Source organism: Cololabis saira, chromosome 18 (genome assembly GCF_033807715.1).
Source record: "Cololabis saira isolate AMF1-May2022 chromosome 18, fColSai1.1, whole genome shotgun sequence".
NCBI lineage: Eukaryota > Metazoa > Chordata > Actinopteri > Beloniformes > Belonidae > Cololabis > Cololabis saira.
In genome coordinates, this window is record NC_084604.1 from 23,521,993 (window position 1) to 23,539,174 (window position 17,182).

The following is a 17,182-nucleotide window of genomic DNA, read 5'->3' on the forward strand; positions in this document are numbered from 1 at the left end:
TTCTGGCCATGTCTTGCACACATGGATTCTGATATTAGTCCAAATTGAAGGTTCTACTCTTGTTTCTCATTTTATTCTTGACAAAATGGACGCTGAGATAAGAACGTGGCTCTGTAACAGCTTGACACCGGTCATTATAAGTGGGTTTAGCAAGGATTCTGTTTAAATTTCTATTTCTTCTTATGTGAGAAGGAGACTGAGGTTTTGTCCTTTGCTTGAATAAATATAAAAGGTGATAAAGAAAGAGAGGAAATATTTCGCTCTCGTTTTCCTTCTCAGGAAACTAGAGCATGGAGGATGTGGTATTCTGCATGTTTACTTGTGAGCTATTTGGCAAATGGCAGAGCATGAGCAAAGGGACCTTTTTTTCTCTGGCAGCAGGGATGGAAAAATAATGCCAAAATAAATTGATATATTTACTGTTCAGAACTGTAGATGTAAAAAAGACTGGATTGGAATTTTGTTACCAGGCATAAACGATCCTTCTGGATCACATCTTTTCAAATTCATCCAGTTTTAAGAAAACTCTTTGAATAGTAAGATCAAGAAAATGGTGCATTGTGCAATTTATCTGTTTCTTCTTTGTTCTGTCAAAAATGAATAAATCCCGGTGTTTGCTTATAAGATAAAAAAGAAAGGATATTTGTTTTAAGATAGCATTGCATCACTTCAAAAAGCAACAAGCTTGACCTCTTTTAAAACATAAGTATGCATCAATATGTTAAAAAGAAAGAAAAACATAAGTGAAGCTATTAAACAACAACTGAAGGGAGTTGGCCTTTTGGGTGCTTTTCATCATCTTAAAGCTTCCTCAAGGATGCTGAATTCATGCTTGAAAGTTTGTGAACTTTTTCATATTTTCTGTTTCAATAATATCAATAACATCATAATATTTCCACAAATGCCCTAAAAGTGAAGTGAGAGAAGTTAGATGAATAAACTGAACAGCCGTTATATAGCCTGTATAGCCTTTTCTCAATGACAGGTTGGTACATGGCAAAATATAAAAACTGTAATGTTTATTAATGTGCACTGTCCTTACAAATAAATGAAATAAATCAAGCAAATACCTGCCTTTTGCCTATAATGAGCTGGGATAGGCTCCAGCAGAGCCCTGTGACTAAGCGGGTATAGAAAATAGATGGATGGAAATAAAATTAATAATGCTATTCAAATGATGCACTTTCCCAATTAAAGGCTCAAAAAATATCTATCTATCTATCTATCTATCTATCTATCTATCTATCTATCTATCTATCTATCTATCTATCTATCTATCTATCTATCTATCTATCTATCGTCTGAATATATTGAATAAAATTCGGAATGAATTTCATATATTCAGACTTTCATTCAATATATTCAGACTTCAGAAATACTGTTCCAGTGTATTCTGTTTCCGCCCATTTGATCAAGGCTGCATCCAAGGCTTGTTTTCGTAAAGTAACAGAAGAGGTGAGGGGAGTGACTATAAAGTTTTCAACTTTATTTTTATTTGACAGAATAGTTATTATGACTGAATTTGTGGTAAAATTATGAAGGTAGAGTTAAAATTTCATCTGGTTTTTTTTTACTTTTTGCTGCTACCAAACTATAATGTGTTAGGCATACAAAAGCATGAAATCCATTAAAAACACATTGTATAAAGTTTTGGTTAAGAAGACTTGATCGGGAGCAATTTATGGCCCGAATCCCAGTTGTTTTAGTGTTTCAGATGTTTGTTTTTTTGTAAGCAATTAAACGGAAGATGGTATGTGTACAGTGATATACGTACGCATACTATACATCATCAAGAACACAAGTATGCTGTCGCTCCAATTGCAGAAAGAGAGAGATGGGTTCTTGGGTCCTCCAAAGTATGTTTTCCCGACTTGTACACACCAAGTAGGGACTTCCCAAGAGCGCAAGCCTGTATTTGTTTTGTTAAGAATTGAGAAATGGCCCAAGAAATGGACTTAAGATGAGGAAATCCAAGAAAAACAGAAGCAGAAAACAAAACACAAACTGGTGTTTGGGGTTCAACACAAAGAACCCCTAAACCACAAAAACAACAGGAGGAGGCAGGAGTAATCAACTGAAGTCCTTTATTTGATTGAAAGGCTCTGTCGAGCAGGACACCAGTGGAACTAAAAATATATATCAAAGGACAACTTGAGGAACAACAGTACTAAGAAAAAGCGTAGTTTGTCAAAAAAGCTAAGCAGATGGACAGATACGACAGGTTATCAGGGAATGAAAGGAAGACATAACAACACACACACACACACACACACACACACACTGGGGGACACTAAACGGTTAAACAGACACAGAAGTTGAGCGTCAGGAAAGAGGACTAACAGGAAATCAAGCAAAAAGCCATACAGAAGGAGGAAGTAGTTTTAAATAAAAAAAGGAAATTACAATACAAAAAGCAGCACAGGAAAACCAGCAGCAATACTTAATAAAACCGGAAAAGAAACCCCTTAAATGTAAACCTTACATCTACACACATCTTTTATTTGAGCAGTTTTAAGGAGTGAATTTCGTTGCTACTCCATTCTGAATGCAAATTGATAAAGTCGTAAATCTTCATCCTGCGGTGCATCAACTTTTTTTCCAGCATCCTCAGTGATCATCTTTGCAGCTGCCATAGTTCTGCAAACATGCTTAATGAAGATTCCACACATGATTTTAATCAAATTCCTGCCACTCAGGTATATAATCTTGGATATATTCCTCAATAGACACATGATCTTGTTTACATCTGATTCGTTTAATGAGCTTTTATTAATTTTATTTGGTAAAAATTTGATGTTTTTCATGTCTTACAGCAGTGGTGATCAACCTTTTCTTCTTTTTATTATGGGCCGGCTTCATTTTTTTTTTTTTTTTTACTCATTTTGCTACGATTCGCTTGTCATCCTAATTTAGCAAGAGGCATACAGAAAGTGTGTAGAGCATGAAAACAAGTGAGAGAAAAGTGTGGGGAAACAGGCTATACAATGAAACATCCCAGAGAGTCCATTAGTTTTATTCGTTCTGTGCACTCAGGTATTAAAGGGGACATATTATGGCATTTAATGTATATTTTAAACAGGCCTTGAATGTCTTAAAAACAATCTAAAGCTTGTTTTTTCTACATAAATCAGAAATTCAGTCTCTGGGCCATGTTTTTATTTTTTCCGCTTCTAAAGCCTTTTTCTGTGATTCATCTTCAGGGCGGGGGGGGGCTATGATAATGAGGCTCTAAGCTGATTGGCTGCTTGAATGACGTGTAGCAGGGGAGGAGACAAAGCGTCGCTCCGGGCAGAAGAGCAGCGGCCGCGTAGCAAAGCGTGTCCACGGTTCTGCGTTAAATCGACACGTACCCTACGCCGTAGGTTCTGCGTTGGTGTAACGCGGAACCATAAATCAGCCTTTAGTCACCTCGTCTTCAAACAGGAAGATTGAATTTAATTCTAAACAGTTACACCACAGTTATTTACTCCGATTCCTCATCATTTCACTTCTTATGTTACAAGACAGATGAATCATGTTAACTGTAAAGAAATCACAACACTGAATTTTCACAAATGGCAACTTTATTGTTAAAATATATAAATAAAATGTATGCACTATTGCTGGCTCAAGGAAGGACCGCGCGTCTTCTGAATGTGAACAGCTCCAGGTGCTTGAAAGATCTGAAACCACAGAAGAAAAATGTATTACGGTACTAATAGAGCCCCGAGCCCGGGGCTCCTCGACGGTCCGGTCCGTGAGCAGCCCTCGCAGCTCCGTATGCGGCGCCGGGGCTGCGGAGCTAAGCTAAATACTTAGCCCATGCAAAGATCATACAAATATAAATAACATGAAAAAAAGGAACTTATCGCTGACTCGTGTGCAGTTACCGGGTCCATGCTGTGGGAACTGATCCTTTTATGAGGGTAAATGTCGATGCAAAATCTCATTTCTACTCTCCCTCGCTGTTCAAACAGCCACCGCTTCTGAACAATGGCGGACGCTCGAGCCGACGGAGAGAGCTGGTTGTGGGCGTGGTTTCAGCAGCAGAGGCCGAACCTCTGCGCCTCGGGTGACGTCACTCTAGGCGCAGATTCTCATCGGCTCAAAAAAAATCACTTGACACTGGGGGATTCTGTAAGGCGGGGGTCACAGACCTTGCAGAAATTCATGGTATTTTGTCTCCCCTGTGCTGGCAGGGTGAGGGGACACCACTTTATATATGTTAAAACAAGTATGTCCCCTTTAAATGAGCCATGACCCAGCACCGGTCCACGGGCCAGTGGTTGGGGATCCCTGTTTTACCGTATATATGAATAAATAAAGACAGTTTTAAATGCTTCACCATTGTGTTAAAGTTTAGCACATCGTCATGTCATGCAACAACCGTTATCATTTCTTTTAACAGCGCATGATTGCAGGATTTTTTTGTACCACACGTGTTCTACTTGCTCCACAGTCTCCATGGAGATATTGTTTGACCTTAAGAAGGAGTTGGTGTGATTGTCTCTCCGCAGATCTGTTATGCATTTTTTTCAAGCAAAAATAAAACACGGTGCATTCCCTTCTTAGAAAATATGTCTGATATCTAAAAAAATAATTGCTCCTAACAACAGTAACAAAGATTTTTATTTTAAGATGATGGCACACTCTTGTCCAGTAATGAAGTTTCCGGTAAATGTATGGTTGTGGAAAGTGAACTTAGTTGACCAAATCTGTTTTGTGTTCCACTGGGCACAATGAACCACATCTGAATATTCATACCACGTTTCTGATGTTAATTGAAGACAGACACACATTGTCAAGGACATTGCTCTCTTTCCATTAGATGTCTAGTGTTCCAGAGTACAAGAGGATGGATAAATGACATTGGAGGGATCAAAAATAGCACACTGGCCCTGCATCTGGACAGAGCTGTCACATGGTGATGAACAGATGCTCTGCTGCTTTCTTGTACAGATGCTAACTACTGGGGGAAAGTGTCTGCATATAAAATATGCATAGAAAGAAGAGTGATTTTTTTTTCAGTCTTTCACAAACAGGTAATTTGGAAAAAAAATAATCAAGAATAATTCTGAGACCCATTGTTAGTCATGTTAAATATAAAACTCTCAAACATTTACCCATTTAAACCTCTTGTATGAGTTTTTCTCTCTGTGAAGCACTCAAGAACCTCGCAAACAACCTTGGCTTCTGAGCGGTTGCTCAAATAAAAGAAGCAATTTGAAAACATCCTTGTGGGCTCTGAGCAGTTGTGATGTAACATATTTCACAATTTAAACCAAAGGTGGTGGATAGATGTTCCTTTTTTTCTCTTCTCGAAGGTTTTAACTTCACATTTGGTGAAACAGTGTTTCTTTGGAAATCAGGTTTGTGCATGTCTGAAAGTATTTCATTTTAAAGCATAATTCCGCTTGTACTGCAGTGTAAATCTCAACTGTGATGCAAAATCTACACCAACTGTAGATGTTTTTCTTCTAATGAAACCCTCTAACGGAATAATATTCCATGTCAGTTTTGAAATAAAAAACAAAAAAAGCACTTACACTTTCTAGAAATACCACTCCAGACTAAAACGAGGTAGCAAGACAACATTCACGTGTCATCCCCTGGCGTAGGACACAAAAAAATCAACAATAGCTGTTGTCTCCGTGGCTAAAGTTCAAAAGAGAATTTCCCGATAGGTCCAGATACTTAGCATGCAAACATATTCATCAGCAACCATCAGTTCTCACCAGTTAGCCTCCTGGTCTGTGTGGGTCGTACTCTCAGCTTGCAAGCAGAACACCTCCTCAGCCCGGGTAACTTCCTCTTCCTTATCAGAAAGGATAATAGGCGATGATTTTTATCACCTCTCCAGAAGAACAAATTAGTATTACAAGGGTTACAGGAATGTTCACCTGCTCTTTCACCAACATCCCAGATCTATGAATGTAGCATGACATCAAAACTGTTCTTTTTCTTTATACATTATTTTGGTTGATTTTTTCTTTTGGGGGGGGGGGGGGGGCTGCTTTTTCTATTAGGCTCAGAAGTAGATGCTGAAATTCTGGTGCATGCAAGGTAGTAGAGGCTTAAAGAAACAGAGTCTTAATGACCAGAAGTGACTGTGACATGACCGGCTGAACAATATGACAACAAGTAATGAGACGACCACGGCCATAAAAGCAGCAGCCTGATGACGAGATGGATGGCAGGTGTTAACAGAAGCATGTCAACAGCGAAGGAGCCAAGCCAGATCAGAGAAACAACCACTGCCACAAGCATGCACACACATATAAAGAAAAAGAAAGACAGAGAGGGGAAGTGAAACCGGATCCTGACGCAGTCTTGATCCAAGCTGCGCGCACAGATGTGGAGCAATTATGCATTTACGGACATTGTTGCAGAAAGGGTTTTACAAACTCTAAATGAATGCCTAGTGGGGTGAAACGTTAGTATCATGCCGAGGAAGAGCAGCGTGAAGGATTTTTGTTACTATAAACTAAGGTGGTGCATGTTTGAATTTGATTTGTTTGAATATCTCTAGATAAGTATTCCTTGCAGTTCACAAAAGGTGGAGGTGACTATTTTATCTTTTGATTTATTTTATCTTTTATCTTTTTTTTTTTTTACAAAAAATTGTCTTGGTGCATTTGTGGAAGTATAGTCTGTAGCATTTTCTTACATAGAGGCAGCATACAAAAGGGTTTTGGTTTGAAATTCATCATCACTGAAAAGAAAGATCTTGTAGTTGTTAAGTTAGTGATAATAAACAATACCAATTCAAAAAAACTATTTAAAATTGTTGGAATCCTGCAGCAGGTGTATTATCTTCAGTTTTACCTTAAACAGAGCTGAATTCCATTAATTCCATTAAATTGCCCCCGTCATCATTAAGTCACTACTGTTCAATGCAGAGGCTTTGTCATGGCATCCCTCAGTACTGAAGCAGAAAAAGTAGTTTCCTTTACCAGCAGTGTGCCCTATTAATGCTGAGGACACTGATCTCAACCCAACTCAAACTGGGGCATGATGAATAAATAAAAGTAGCCTGGATAATATTTTAAACACTCCCCAGCACACCCAGGGCCTGTGTGTCACTTTAAGAGTCCTGCTGCTGCTGCTTGTGCCGCCGTGGATCCTGCAAGCCAGCACAGCTACTGTTACGATGTTGAAGTAAGAGAAGAGGAGGAGACGGTTAAAAGGAGACTTTTTACTTTTTGGTCCAGATACCCAGCAGTCAATGTGAACATGCTCAAAATGTTTCTCTTTTGGTCTGGTCACCTGACAACAGCTGAAAGGTTTGGACAAAGGGTTGGTTAAGATTTCGAGCACTGACGTGTGAGAAGCTGGACGGAGAAATAGGGAATGAATTTTGTCAGTGACTGTGGTAACAAAGATAAACATAGCACAGAGTATTTTACATTAAGGTCAAAGACAGAGCAATTAGGGAACTCTTGATTCTCCTATCCTCCCCTTTCTCTTTTTAAAGTAACTCTTTTCACTCATCCTCCAGGGGAAACAGCGCGTGTGATTAAATCTCTTCCCTGCCAATTAATTCATAGCTTCATAAATATACAATTGTTCTGTTAAACTAGAACTAGATCATCATGCAGAGCCGTGGGAGCCCCGGTTTACACAGTTTTATAGGCTTCTGTAACTCATCCAGCTGTTGACTTCCTGCGATCCTAAAAGGATGCCACACACTGGGCTTTCAGTCAGCGACTTTTCAGACATCCTCGACTACTTTTTTTTTTCCCTTTAATGAGTAGCAAGCAGTGCCGTGTTGTCCCAGTTTTGAGTAGAAAGGCTGAGAAGTGGGTGAAAAAGCCAACACAAAGTTTTGTTGCCTGTAAACTTTGTCTGTAATAGATTATTTTGCATGAAAATACCCTTGAAGTAAAAAACAAACCAAAAACAACCTTTCCGACTCGTTTTGCTCTCTGACAGAAGAGGCAGAAAAATATGTGAATGAATGAAAGTAGCTTTATTAGGAATTTGAAAGCAAGTCTTTACCATAATTCAAATCAAAAGGGATTAACAGAAAATAGGTTTCATTGTCAGTATAAAGTAACATTTTTGACTCATCAATAAAATCCAAACTGCTTTTTCATTTTCTTCTTCAACACTGCTCATTCTGTGACTTCATTATAATGATAGAGGAAAGGACATTGCTTTTTTGTTTTCATGCCCCCCCCTCCCCCCGCAAAAAGTGCTCTTTAATTTAAATTTAATTGACAATCCCAACCGGTGCAGAAGAGTGACATCAGTGGTCGCTCTTCTTTAGTCCCCAGTCCAAACATTAGGGGGCGTTGTGCATATTTGAGGCTGGAGCAAGAAAGGAAAAGTAATAGTAGTATGCTCTCGCCCTTTGGCCGTATCTTGGCGGATATTTTGATGGCTGCGTAAGGATGTCATCTACAATAAATTGGCTGTGCATGTTAGCTTGCTAGCTTGAAATCTTACCTTGAGCAGAACACGCTCAGGAGCAGAAAGTGTCATTGTTGACGTGGCGGGAGTATGGTTGAATCCTGTCTTTTCCAGCTGGTTTTGCAGTTCCAGGACAGCTGTGGCCTCCTTCAGCAGCTCTGCCACAGACTTGGCCACGCTGGATTTTCCCGCCTCTGAGAAAATGTCACAATCTCCTGTCTTGCTCCAGCCTCAAATATGCACAACGGCCCCCAACGTATTGGATGCGCAGCACGGTCAGACTGGGGACTGAAGAAGAGCGACCACTGACGTCACTCTCCTGCACCGGTTGGGATTGCCAATTCCATCTGAATTATGGATCAGTCTTTGCAGGGCGGGCATGAAAATCAAAAAGCATTGTCCTTTTCTGTATTAATTTGATTAAGAATGAGCAGTTTTGAAGAAGAAAATGAAAAAGCAGTTTGGATTCTATATTCTTTTAATCAGTTTGAATTTGAATTATGGTACAGATTTGCTTCCATACATATGTGGTGAAAGAGACAAGCGATAAAATCCTTTCAGTCCGAAATCATCATTTTCTTTCAGAAGCCAATCTGAAGACAAAACATACAAGCCATGCACATCATGAAGAAGACATTCAAAAACCTCACATAGCCTATGGCTGTACAAATGGAGAAGGAGTTAAATGGAGACTTAATAAAACTAAGTGATACAATAAATTCAAAAGAGAGTCAATAAAAGTTCCCCTGTGCCCAAAGCTATTCATTCATAGATCACAAGGTGGAGGTCTGATCATGTCTGTGATTCTCAGAATTAGTTGTTCAAATAGCCCATATAAGTTTCTTCTGTGTATGTTAATGGAATAGTTTCTCTACAATAATTACTTAGTTATTACATAGTAAATTCCATCCATCATGAGTATTTCTACCCAACCATCCATTCATTTTCCCTACCACTTCAGTGCTATTTCAACCCGGCCCTACACACACACCACTTTGTGAAATAGTCACGTTATAATTCTCGAGGGTCATTTGAAGCCACTGGACAAGGTGAGAGGTTGCCAGTCTACTTCAGAGGATGATTCATTCAGCTATTTCTTATCTTATATATTCTTATATACTGTAGATTTAACAACGGAAAAGTGTCTTCCTCTGGAACCTACAAAAATATAACACTTATTGTGCAACCAAAATGTTTCGAGAAAAATTCCCAACTCACCTCAATAAGTGCAATTAAGTGAAATAACGTAAAATAAAGTTTAGATCATATGTTTTGCCTCACTAAAATATTCAGCGACCAGCATTACCCCATCTGGAGAACATCAGTTGTTTTATCTAACTGAATTTAACTTTGAGTGAAGCAGGAACAGCTGCACAAACGCTGGTCAAGGAGGTATATTACTATGCCTCACTTCAACCATCATCTTGAAGAAGGACCCATGAGTTCACAGTGGGGGTTTATGTTTGCCAAAGAAGAGGGTCATGTGATGTCATCACGTCATGTCATCATGTCATGTCATTGTATTGCAGTCTCAGCTGACCAAGCAGTGAAATACTTGGATTGAAAAAAAAAAGAAAAGGTCACAACTCTCGTATTTTTTTTCTTCTTTTTTGTAGCAGTGCCAGAAAAAGTGTCCTCCAGAAATTAGCATGTGACTTTGGAGTTTGCTTTACGCCCATTTCCACCCTGAAAACTTTCAATCCATCCCTACGAGAAGCAGCCCTCACACCGACCCCTCCCTCACTCTGTGGGGGTCTGTCTCAAAGTGGTGTCCTAACTTAAGAATTCATCACACTTGTCTCTTTGACTATTCCAATTTATGTAACTTTTCTTCTCCGTTCTCTTATTTTTATGCCTGTTGACCATTCACAGCAAATCCTCTGGTGGTTGGAGTATTTTGAGTTTAAAAACGGCATGAAAGGCATTTTATAATTTTTGACCTTTCAGTGACACTTAAAGACCTGATTTTGATTGATTTTAGATGAGCTAACTGCTGTGCAACACCAAAAACAAACATAACCAGAAAGTGATTAAAACCCAGTTTGTTTTGTATGGCCTGGAGTTAGAAACTATACACAGATATCCACAACTGTCTCCAAATTACTGTAGAGCACAAAGCCTCAAATAGGAGCACAGTATGCTTAGTATTTAGTATAGTATTTAAATAAAAAAACTTAAAAAAAGAAAATACTTTGACATACTTTACCACTGAGATACTGATCCTATATAAGGCAGGAGCTTCTGTCTGCCCTCTATTAAAAGTTTAGTAGTTGGCCTGACTGTGTTATCGTAATTCCTGGTTTGCTCCTTAACTTTGGGGTCAAGTCAACATTCACATCTCACCTGATGGCTCCCTCATTTCACAAGTATTTTTATTAACATTTCTCTGTTCCCAGTTTGGCCTTATTTCTTCAAAAATGTGCTTGATTTAAATATCTATTGAACAGATTTGACTGTTTTGTGAATATTTTGACACAAGCCTCTTACTGCCCTCTGTAATTTGTAAAGACCTAAATTAGCAGTGCTTTTCTATCTTGATTTTAACATCCTGATCCCACAAAAATCAGTGAAATGCCCACGACCTCTCACCACTATTTTCCGTGGCACCAACACGGAAATGGTATAATTCTGTGTGAGCACCACGGATATTGTACCTATGCGAAGTCAATGGGATCCATTGTCCTGATATATACACGGATTATTACATTATTATCATGTATATATTATTCTTTATTATAGTGGCTAAGTTATGAGTTCTTGACGCGCAAGTTACTGTCAGTTTGTAAAAGCATGTTTTTAACGCTGTTTTAACAGTGTTTTAATGGTGTTTTGATGATTTTTAACAGTATTTTGACGGCGAGTATTTAACCGTGTTTTCTAGTATTTAACGTAAATTCGAGTAGTTAACCATGTTGTTTGCTGTCGCCATGACGACGGAGATGGCGTAAGTGATGTGAAATTATTATTTTTAGCAAAAACCACAAGCGTTTCCTACTTCTAACCAATCATAAGTGATGCATTAACCTAACCAGACCTTAACCAGAGCGTCGTCCACTTACGCCACCTCCTCATGGCGACAGTAAACAACATGGTTAAATACTCAAATTTACGTAAAATACTAGAAAACACGGTTAAATACTCGCCGTCAAAATACTGTTAAAAATCATCAAAACACCATTAAAACACTGTTAAAACAGCGTTAAAAACATGCTTTTACAAACTGACAGTAACAAACAGTAACTTGCACATCAAAAACTCATAACTTAGCCACTATAATAAAGAATAATATATACATAATAATAATGTAATGATTCGTGTATATATCACGACAACGGATCCCATTGACTTCGCATAGGTACAATATCCGTGGTGCTCACACGGAATTATACCATTTCCGTGTTGGTGCCACATTTCACAGATTTTTGTGAGATCAGGTTGGATTTTAATGTGATTTTTCTTATGCAGTCCAGTGCTCAGCTCCTGTTTCCTTTTCCAGACCTGTAATTTTGGGGTGTCAGATCTAACAGAAAGTACCCACACAAGTGATTTTGAACGGCACTGGTGAATTCTGTGGTAATTGGGACACATAAACAGGAAAAAGTGGGCCATGACGTATTTTGAGTTGTAGATACTGGCTCCCTGCCATCATGTAAGTATCTGCAAGAACACATTTGAACTTCAGTGACTTCTTAATCTGCTTAAACAGGTGTTCCTCTTGATATATGTGACTGAGGTTATGTAGTAATGGGCCTTCCAATATGTGGTGTGAAGGCGCTGGAACATTGAGGTGGCATTAAATCAGGTTCTGTCCTATTAGGCGTCCCTCGCGTGGCCCGTGAGCTCTGATGAGCTGTTTGGAGTTCTGCCAGACAGCACTATCCTCAGAGAGCAATGCGAGTATAGGGGATGTCATTAGACTTCATCAAAAACTGCACTGCGAGGAACAGTCAAGCATGTCTTCACTTTTGTGCATTATTCATGTGGAGCCTTGAACAGCAATCTTCCTGTCTCCCTTTTCTTTCTCTGTCTTTATTTAAAACCATCTGCTTCGGCCTTTTCACCGAACACATATTCCCAAGTAACAGCAAACTCTACTGAATAGACTTCATTAAATGCTTTGCCTTGTCTGGGAACTGTGTTTTCGCGATGCAGCCTGAATATATACGCACATATTTTTAAATCAACAGCGTGTGGCTGTCCTTGTTGCAGTGAATGAGAGAGGGAGGGACAGAGACGACATTCAGCCTGAGTGAATGAAGGAAATGTGACTAGTGAAGTTCACGTGTTTCTAACTCTCAACTCAATTAGGAATATTGAAAGGATGACTCAGTTTAATTACGATTCTCCAGTGGTCAGCGGACAATGTAGCAAACATTTTGACGCAAAGCAAACTGATGCTCGCCCACTAAATTTCTTGTTGTGATTTTAGAAAACCAAACCTGCTGTTTTATAGGTTACAGTTTTGGACTTTACACCCATTTCCAGAAAAGTTTGGGAGTTTCACAGAATGCACTCAAAGTTTTACTTCCTCCCACTCACTTTCGAGCAGACATGTCTATAAGGTTAATAAATAGATTACCTGTGTTCATATGCACATTAAATTTAATACGTCTTTTTTGTTTAAGTCCTCTTTTATAGGTCCTCATTTATATGTTACATGCTTGGAATAATAATAAAAAACCCAACTAAATAAACTAAAGTTTGCATTTGTCATTAGTTAATTAATTTGAACATTTCTTTAACAAACATGTACGAATGCAGATATTTTAAATGTTTCTACCGAACAACTTAATTGAATTATATATATATATATATATATATATATATATATATATATATATATATATATATATATATATATATATATATATATAAAAAATCTCAACATGTATTGTGATAGCTTTAAAAGATTAAGCAGTGAAGCCTGAGACACAACAAAATATTAAGATTGTAGGGATGAAACAGTGAGGTGGCAAATCTTATAATTTAGAAATACTGCCATATGTCATCTGAGTTCCTCATTCATCACCGGTTTATATTGATATGTCTACCACATCTGTATTGATGGAGCAGAGGTTCAGTGATGATCGCCACAGACTCTTCAGGAGGCCACACAGGCAGAAAAATGGGCTGTTTGTTGTACAATTTCCAACACAGAGAAAATAGTTGTCATTCATCACAGTTCCTTGAATTTTCAGCTCATGTGGACGACGTGGTTGTCCATGCTGCTCATTGATTTCACTGCAGTGCATTTTAAAAAACTTTTCATTCACCTGCACCCATCCAAAAGAGATGACTGGATTTGAATGTGGTTTGAGTCAGCTGGTGACACTCGTTTTGAATTCAGGATGCGTCCTATACTCCTGCCTGTGTCCTACGCAGAATTCAGCTGATGTGGATTCAAGCTTGAAAATGGATAAACTTGCTAAATTCTACTGACTCTCCCAGACGTTCTCACGAGTCACTTTGAATGCCTCCGTTTTCTTGACTGGGAGTAATTGTGGACACAGGTTGGAAAGTTTGACCTGCACACACACACACACACACACGAACGCACGCACGCACGCACGCACGCACGCACGCACGCACAAACGCACACACGCATGCATGCAAGCACACAGACACACCTGAAGCCATCACTCAGAACATTCTGCGTGTACGGGGTAATTGGTTCCACTGTGCGTCACACCTAATTGGTGTGTAGCTGTCTGCAGCTCGGATATTTGAAGGCTTGAAGTTCACATTAAAGAGACAGAGGAAGTCTGGGAGCGAAACCCACCTGAAAACTCTCAGCTCAGACTGAAAGGAAGACCTGAGTGCTGCTGTTCATCTGTTACTTGGCTTTTTCATGTTCCTCCCCCCGATCCACTCCTTGTCTGCTGGAGCCCGGTAACCACACATTTTGAAATCAGTTTGGTTAGATAGGTATTTTTGCATGTAGCAAACAAACTATTTGAAAAGAGGGAGCGAAGCGTTCAATTATAGTTCAGGAACTGTTGTCGAAATTTCCATCCTCTCAAATTGAGAAAGCTGGAGTAGGCAAGAGATAAAACCCCAAGCGGTGCGCCCACATTAATATAGCTCTGTAGTTGATCTTTTTGAGCTTAAATTTCATTTAAGGGAAACCAACAACAGGACTTACAGTTTAGGCTCGTGCCACAATAAAAGCTCGGTCTGTGTTCAGATCATCCGTGTTTGATGGGAGCTGGCGAAACACTTTCATACACAGATGTGACGAACAGCTTCAGGTTGCCGTTTGTCTTGTGTTTCTGCTCTTTGTTTTCAACTTTATAAAGCATGTCCTTTTAAAGTCATTTCAGGTAGATTTTGTAATTATGATCATAACCTTTTTGTGACAGTATTGCAAAAGTGATACATAAAACATAATCAACCTGTCATACAAGCCCAGTAAAATTGAATTAACTTTTTTTATTCGTTTTTTAAAGTTTACTTTATAGGGATTAATAATGGAGAATTGATCTGACCGCGATAAAATGTTTCTGGTTGCTGCTGATCAGTGCAACACAGTTTGAAGAAACTTTATCTCCCTCAACTTCCTCACCTACCTTCATCACATAAACAGCTCACCTAAGAACCTTCATAACATTTGTATTTGATTACAATCAGAGCTTTGACCATCTTACAATCTCTCTGTACACATTCGTGAACAGGTCTCTTGATATTTTCCTCCACAATTTGCTTGTATAATTCTGAATTCAATGTTTTATTACATTAATCATGACAAGTTGTCCTGGGCTAGATGCAGTACAACAACCCCAAATTGTGATGTTTCGAAATAGGAAAAAGGCTACTATATATATATATATATATATATATATATATATATATATATATATATATATAATATCATTCAATATACAAAGCATATATGCTGTGTTTAATGAATGAATGGCTTTTTTGTGCAGCTTTACAAGCTTGTCAGCATGAAACAGCAATTAACTGCAAATTACAACATAAAACAAGGAAGTATAAAAGACACATGACAGTGACGAGCACAGACTTTGACTGGTTTCCTCTCACTGTTATGCTTATGTATGCATGTATACATACATACAGTTAATTTTTCCTTCTGAAAAAAGCACAAATATTCACATTCAGTAAAAGCTTTTTTGCTTTTGTGGTAGTTCCCTGACACATTCCTCATTCATATGACAGACCTCTGGATGAGTTCAAGAGTTCAGAATCAACTTTATTCACCAGGTTTGTGCAAACAAGCGAGAAATTTGATCCGGCACACTTTCTCTCTCAGGGATCAATAAAAAAGTAACATGAAAAATAGTAAGAAAGAAAATAAAAGCTACAGCAATCACATAAATATGCACACCATATACAAGACTGAACCAATACATACAGACATGAAGCTTTTGCATAAATATTCAATAGTCTGCGACTACTGAAAGTTCACCAGAGTTACGGCCTGAGCAACAGAAATGAATATTTTAAACTCAAGGTGCACAGGTATAAGTGTGTGTGTGTAAGTGTGTGTGTGTGTGTGTGTGTGTGTGCATGCGTGCGTGTGTGTGTGTGTGTGTGTGTGTGTGTGTGTGTGTGTTTAATGAATGAATGGCTTTTATGTGCAGCTTTACAAGCTTGTCAGCATGAACCAGCAATTAACTGTAAATTATAACATAAGAAAAGGAAGTATAAAAGACCCATGACAGTGACGAGCACAGACTACGACTGCTTTTCTGGCAGCGCCTCTCACTGTTATGACATTGCCTTATTCTCCCTCACATGCTTTATTTTGCAGCGACGGATGGGCCGACCGTTATGAGGTTGTGGAAGGTTACGAGCAGGAAGCAGAGGGAGGGATCACCATGAAGCTGCAGTCAGAGGTGGTCAAGTCCTTCGACGACTACTACCTAAAGCTGCGCCTGGACACCAACACCAGGAACCCGTGGTTCGCCGAGTTCTGGCAGTATCGATTCCAGTGTCGCCTCGCAGGCCATCCACAGGAGAACAAGAACTACAAAAAAGTCTGCACAGGTGGATAACGACAAAACGTTTATATGGTTTTGCTGAACAGAAAGTGATAAATCAATGTGATGTGCTGATCACGGTCATTATGCTCTATTTATGTCATTTGGTAATATGACAATAGAGCAAAACTCCTAAATAATAACAAAAACATGCACTTTTTCCCCTCTACTTTTTTCTCCACTTTAATATTCTCTCCTCTCGCACCCAAAAGGGGATCCTGGTAATTCATATTCTTGACTCAACAAGCCAACTAACACTGTAGTCAGTTTCACATTACAATAAATTGTGCTGCATGCTTTTAATTAAAAGATAAATAAAATCAATTATGGGTGTGTGATGACTGTTACTATCTTAGAGCGGGCAGGGTGCGGGCAGTGTGGTCATGGCTGCTTTTCTGCTTTGTTGTATCACACTTTTACAAACCTCTTATAAATTAAAGATCTTCAAGGTGGTAAGTGTGTAACTCAAGCCACTTTTAAAACAGTTTTTGCTTTTTTTTTACTGAATGTCACCTGCACTTTGATTCCTACGAGACAGGAAGAGTTTGACCGAGGCTTATTTCAAACACAATGCTTTCTCTGTAATCTTTACTGAAATGACTCGATGCCGTCTCCGTGGCAGCCTCGAGCTCTCAGCTGGAAGCGGAACCGCATCAGTCAAACTCTTATGCGAAGCACTGGGCTTGCTTTTATTAAGAAGTTCTTGTGTTTTGCAATGAAAAACTGCACAGAGGAATGCTCCCCCAGCACAGACACAAACTGCTGGCACCCCTGAAAAAGAGCTGTTCTGG

At 38.9% G+C, this 17,182-nt stretch overlaps 1 protein-coding gene across 2 annotated transcripts in view; it reads left to right on the top strand.

Moving 5' to 3' along the window:
• Positions 1 to 17,182, top strand: part of grm1a (glutamate receptor, metabotropic 1a) — a 54,120-nt gene that overhangs the window by 15,142 nt on the left and 21,796 nt on the right. For both annotated transcript variants that reach the window (XM_061746350.1, XM_061746351.1), the window contains exon 4: positions 16,163 to 16,398. In XM_061746350.1, coding sequence (XP_061602334.1) covers positions 16,163 to 16,398 — 236 coding nt within the window. The remainder of the gene's footprint in view (positions 1 to 16,162; positions 16,399 to 17,182) is intronic.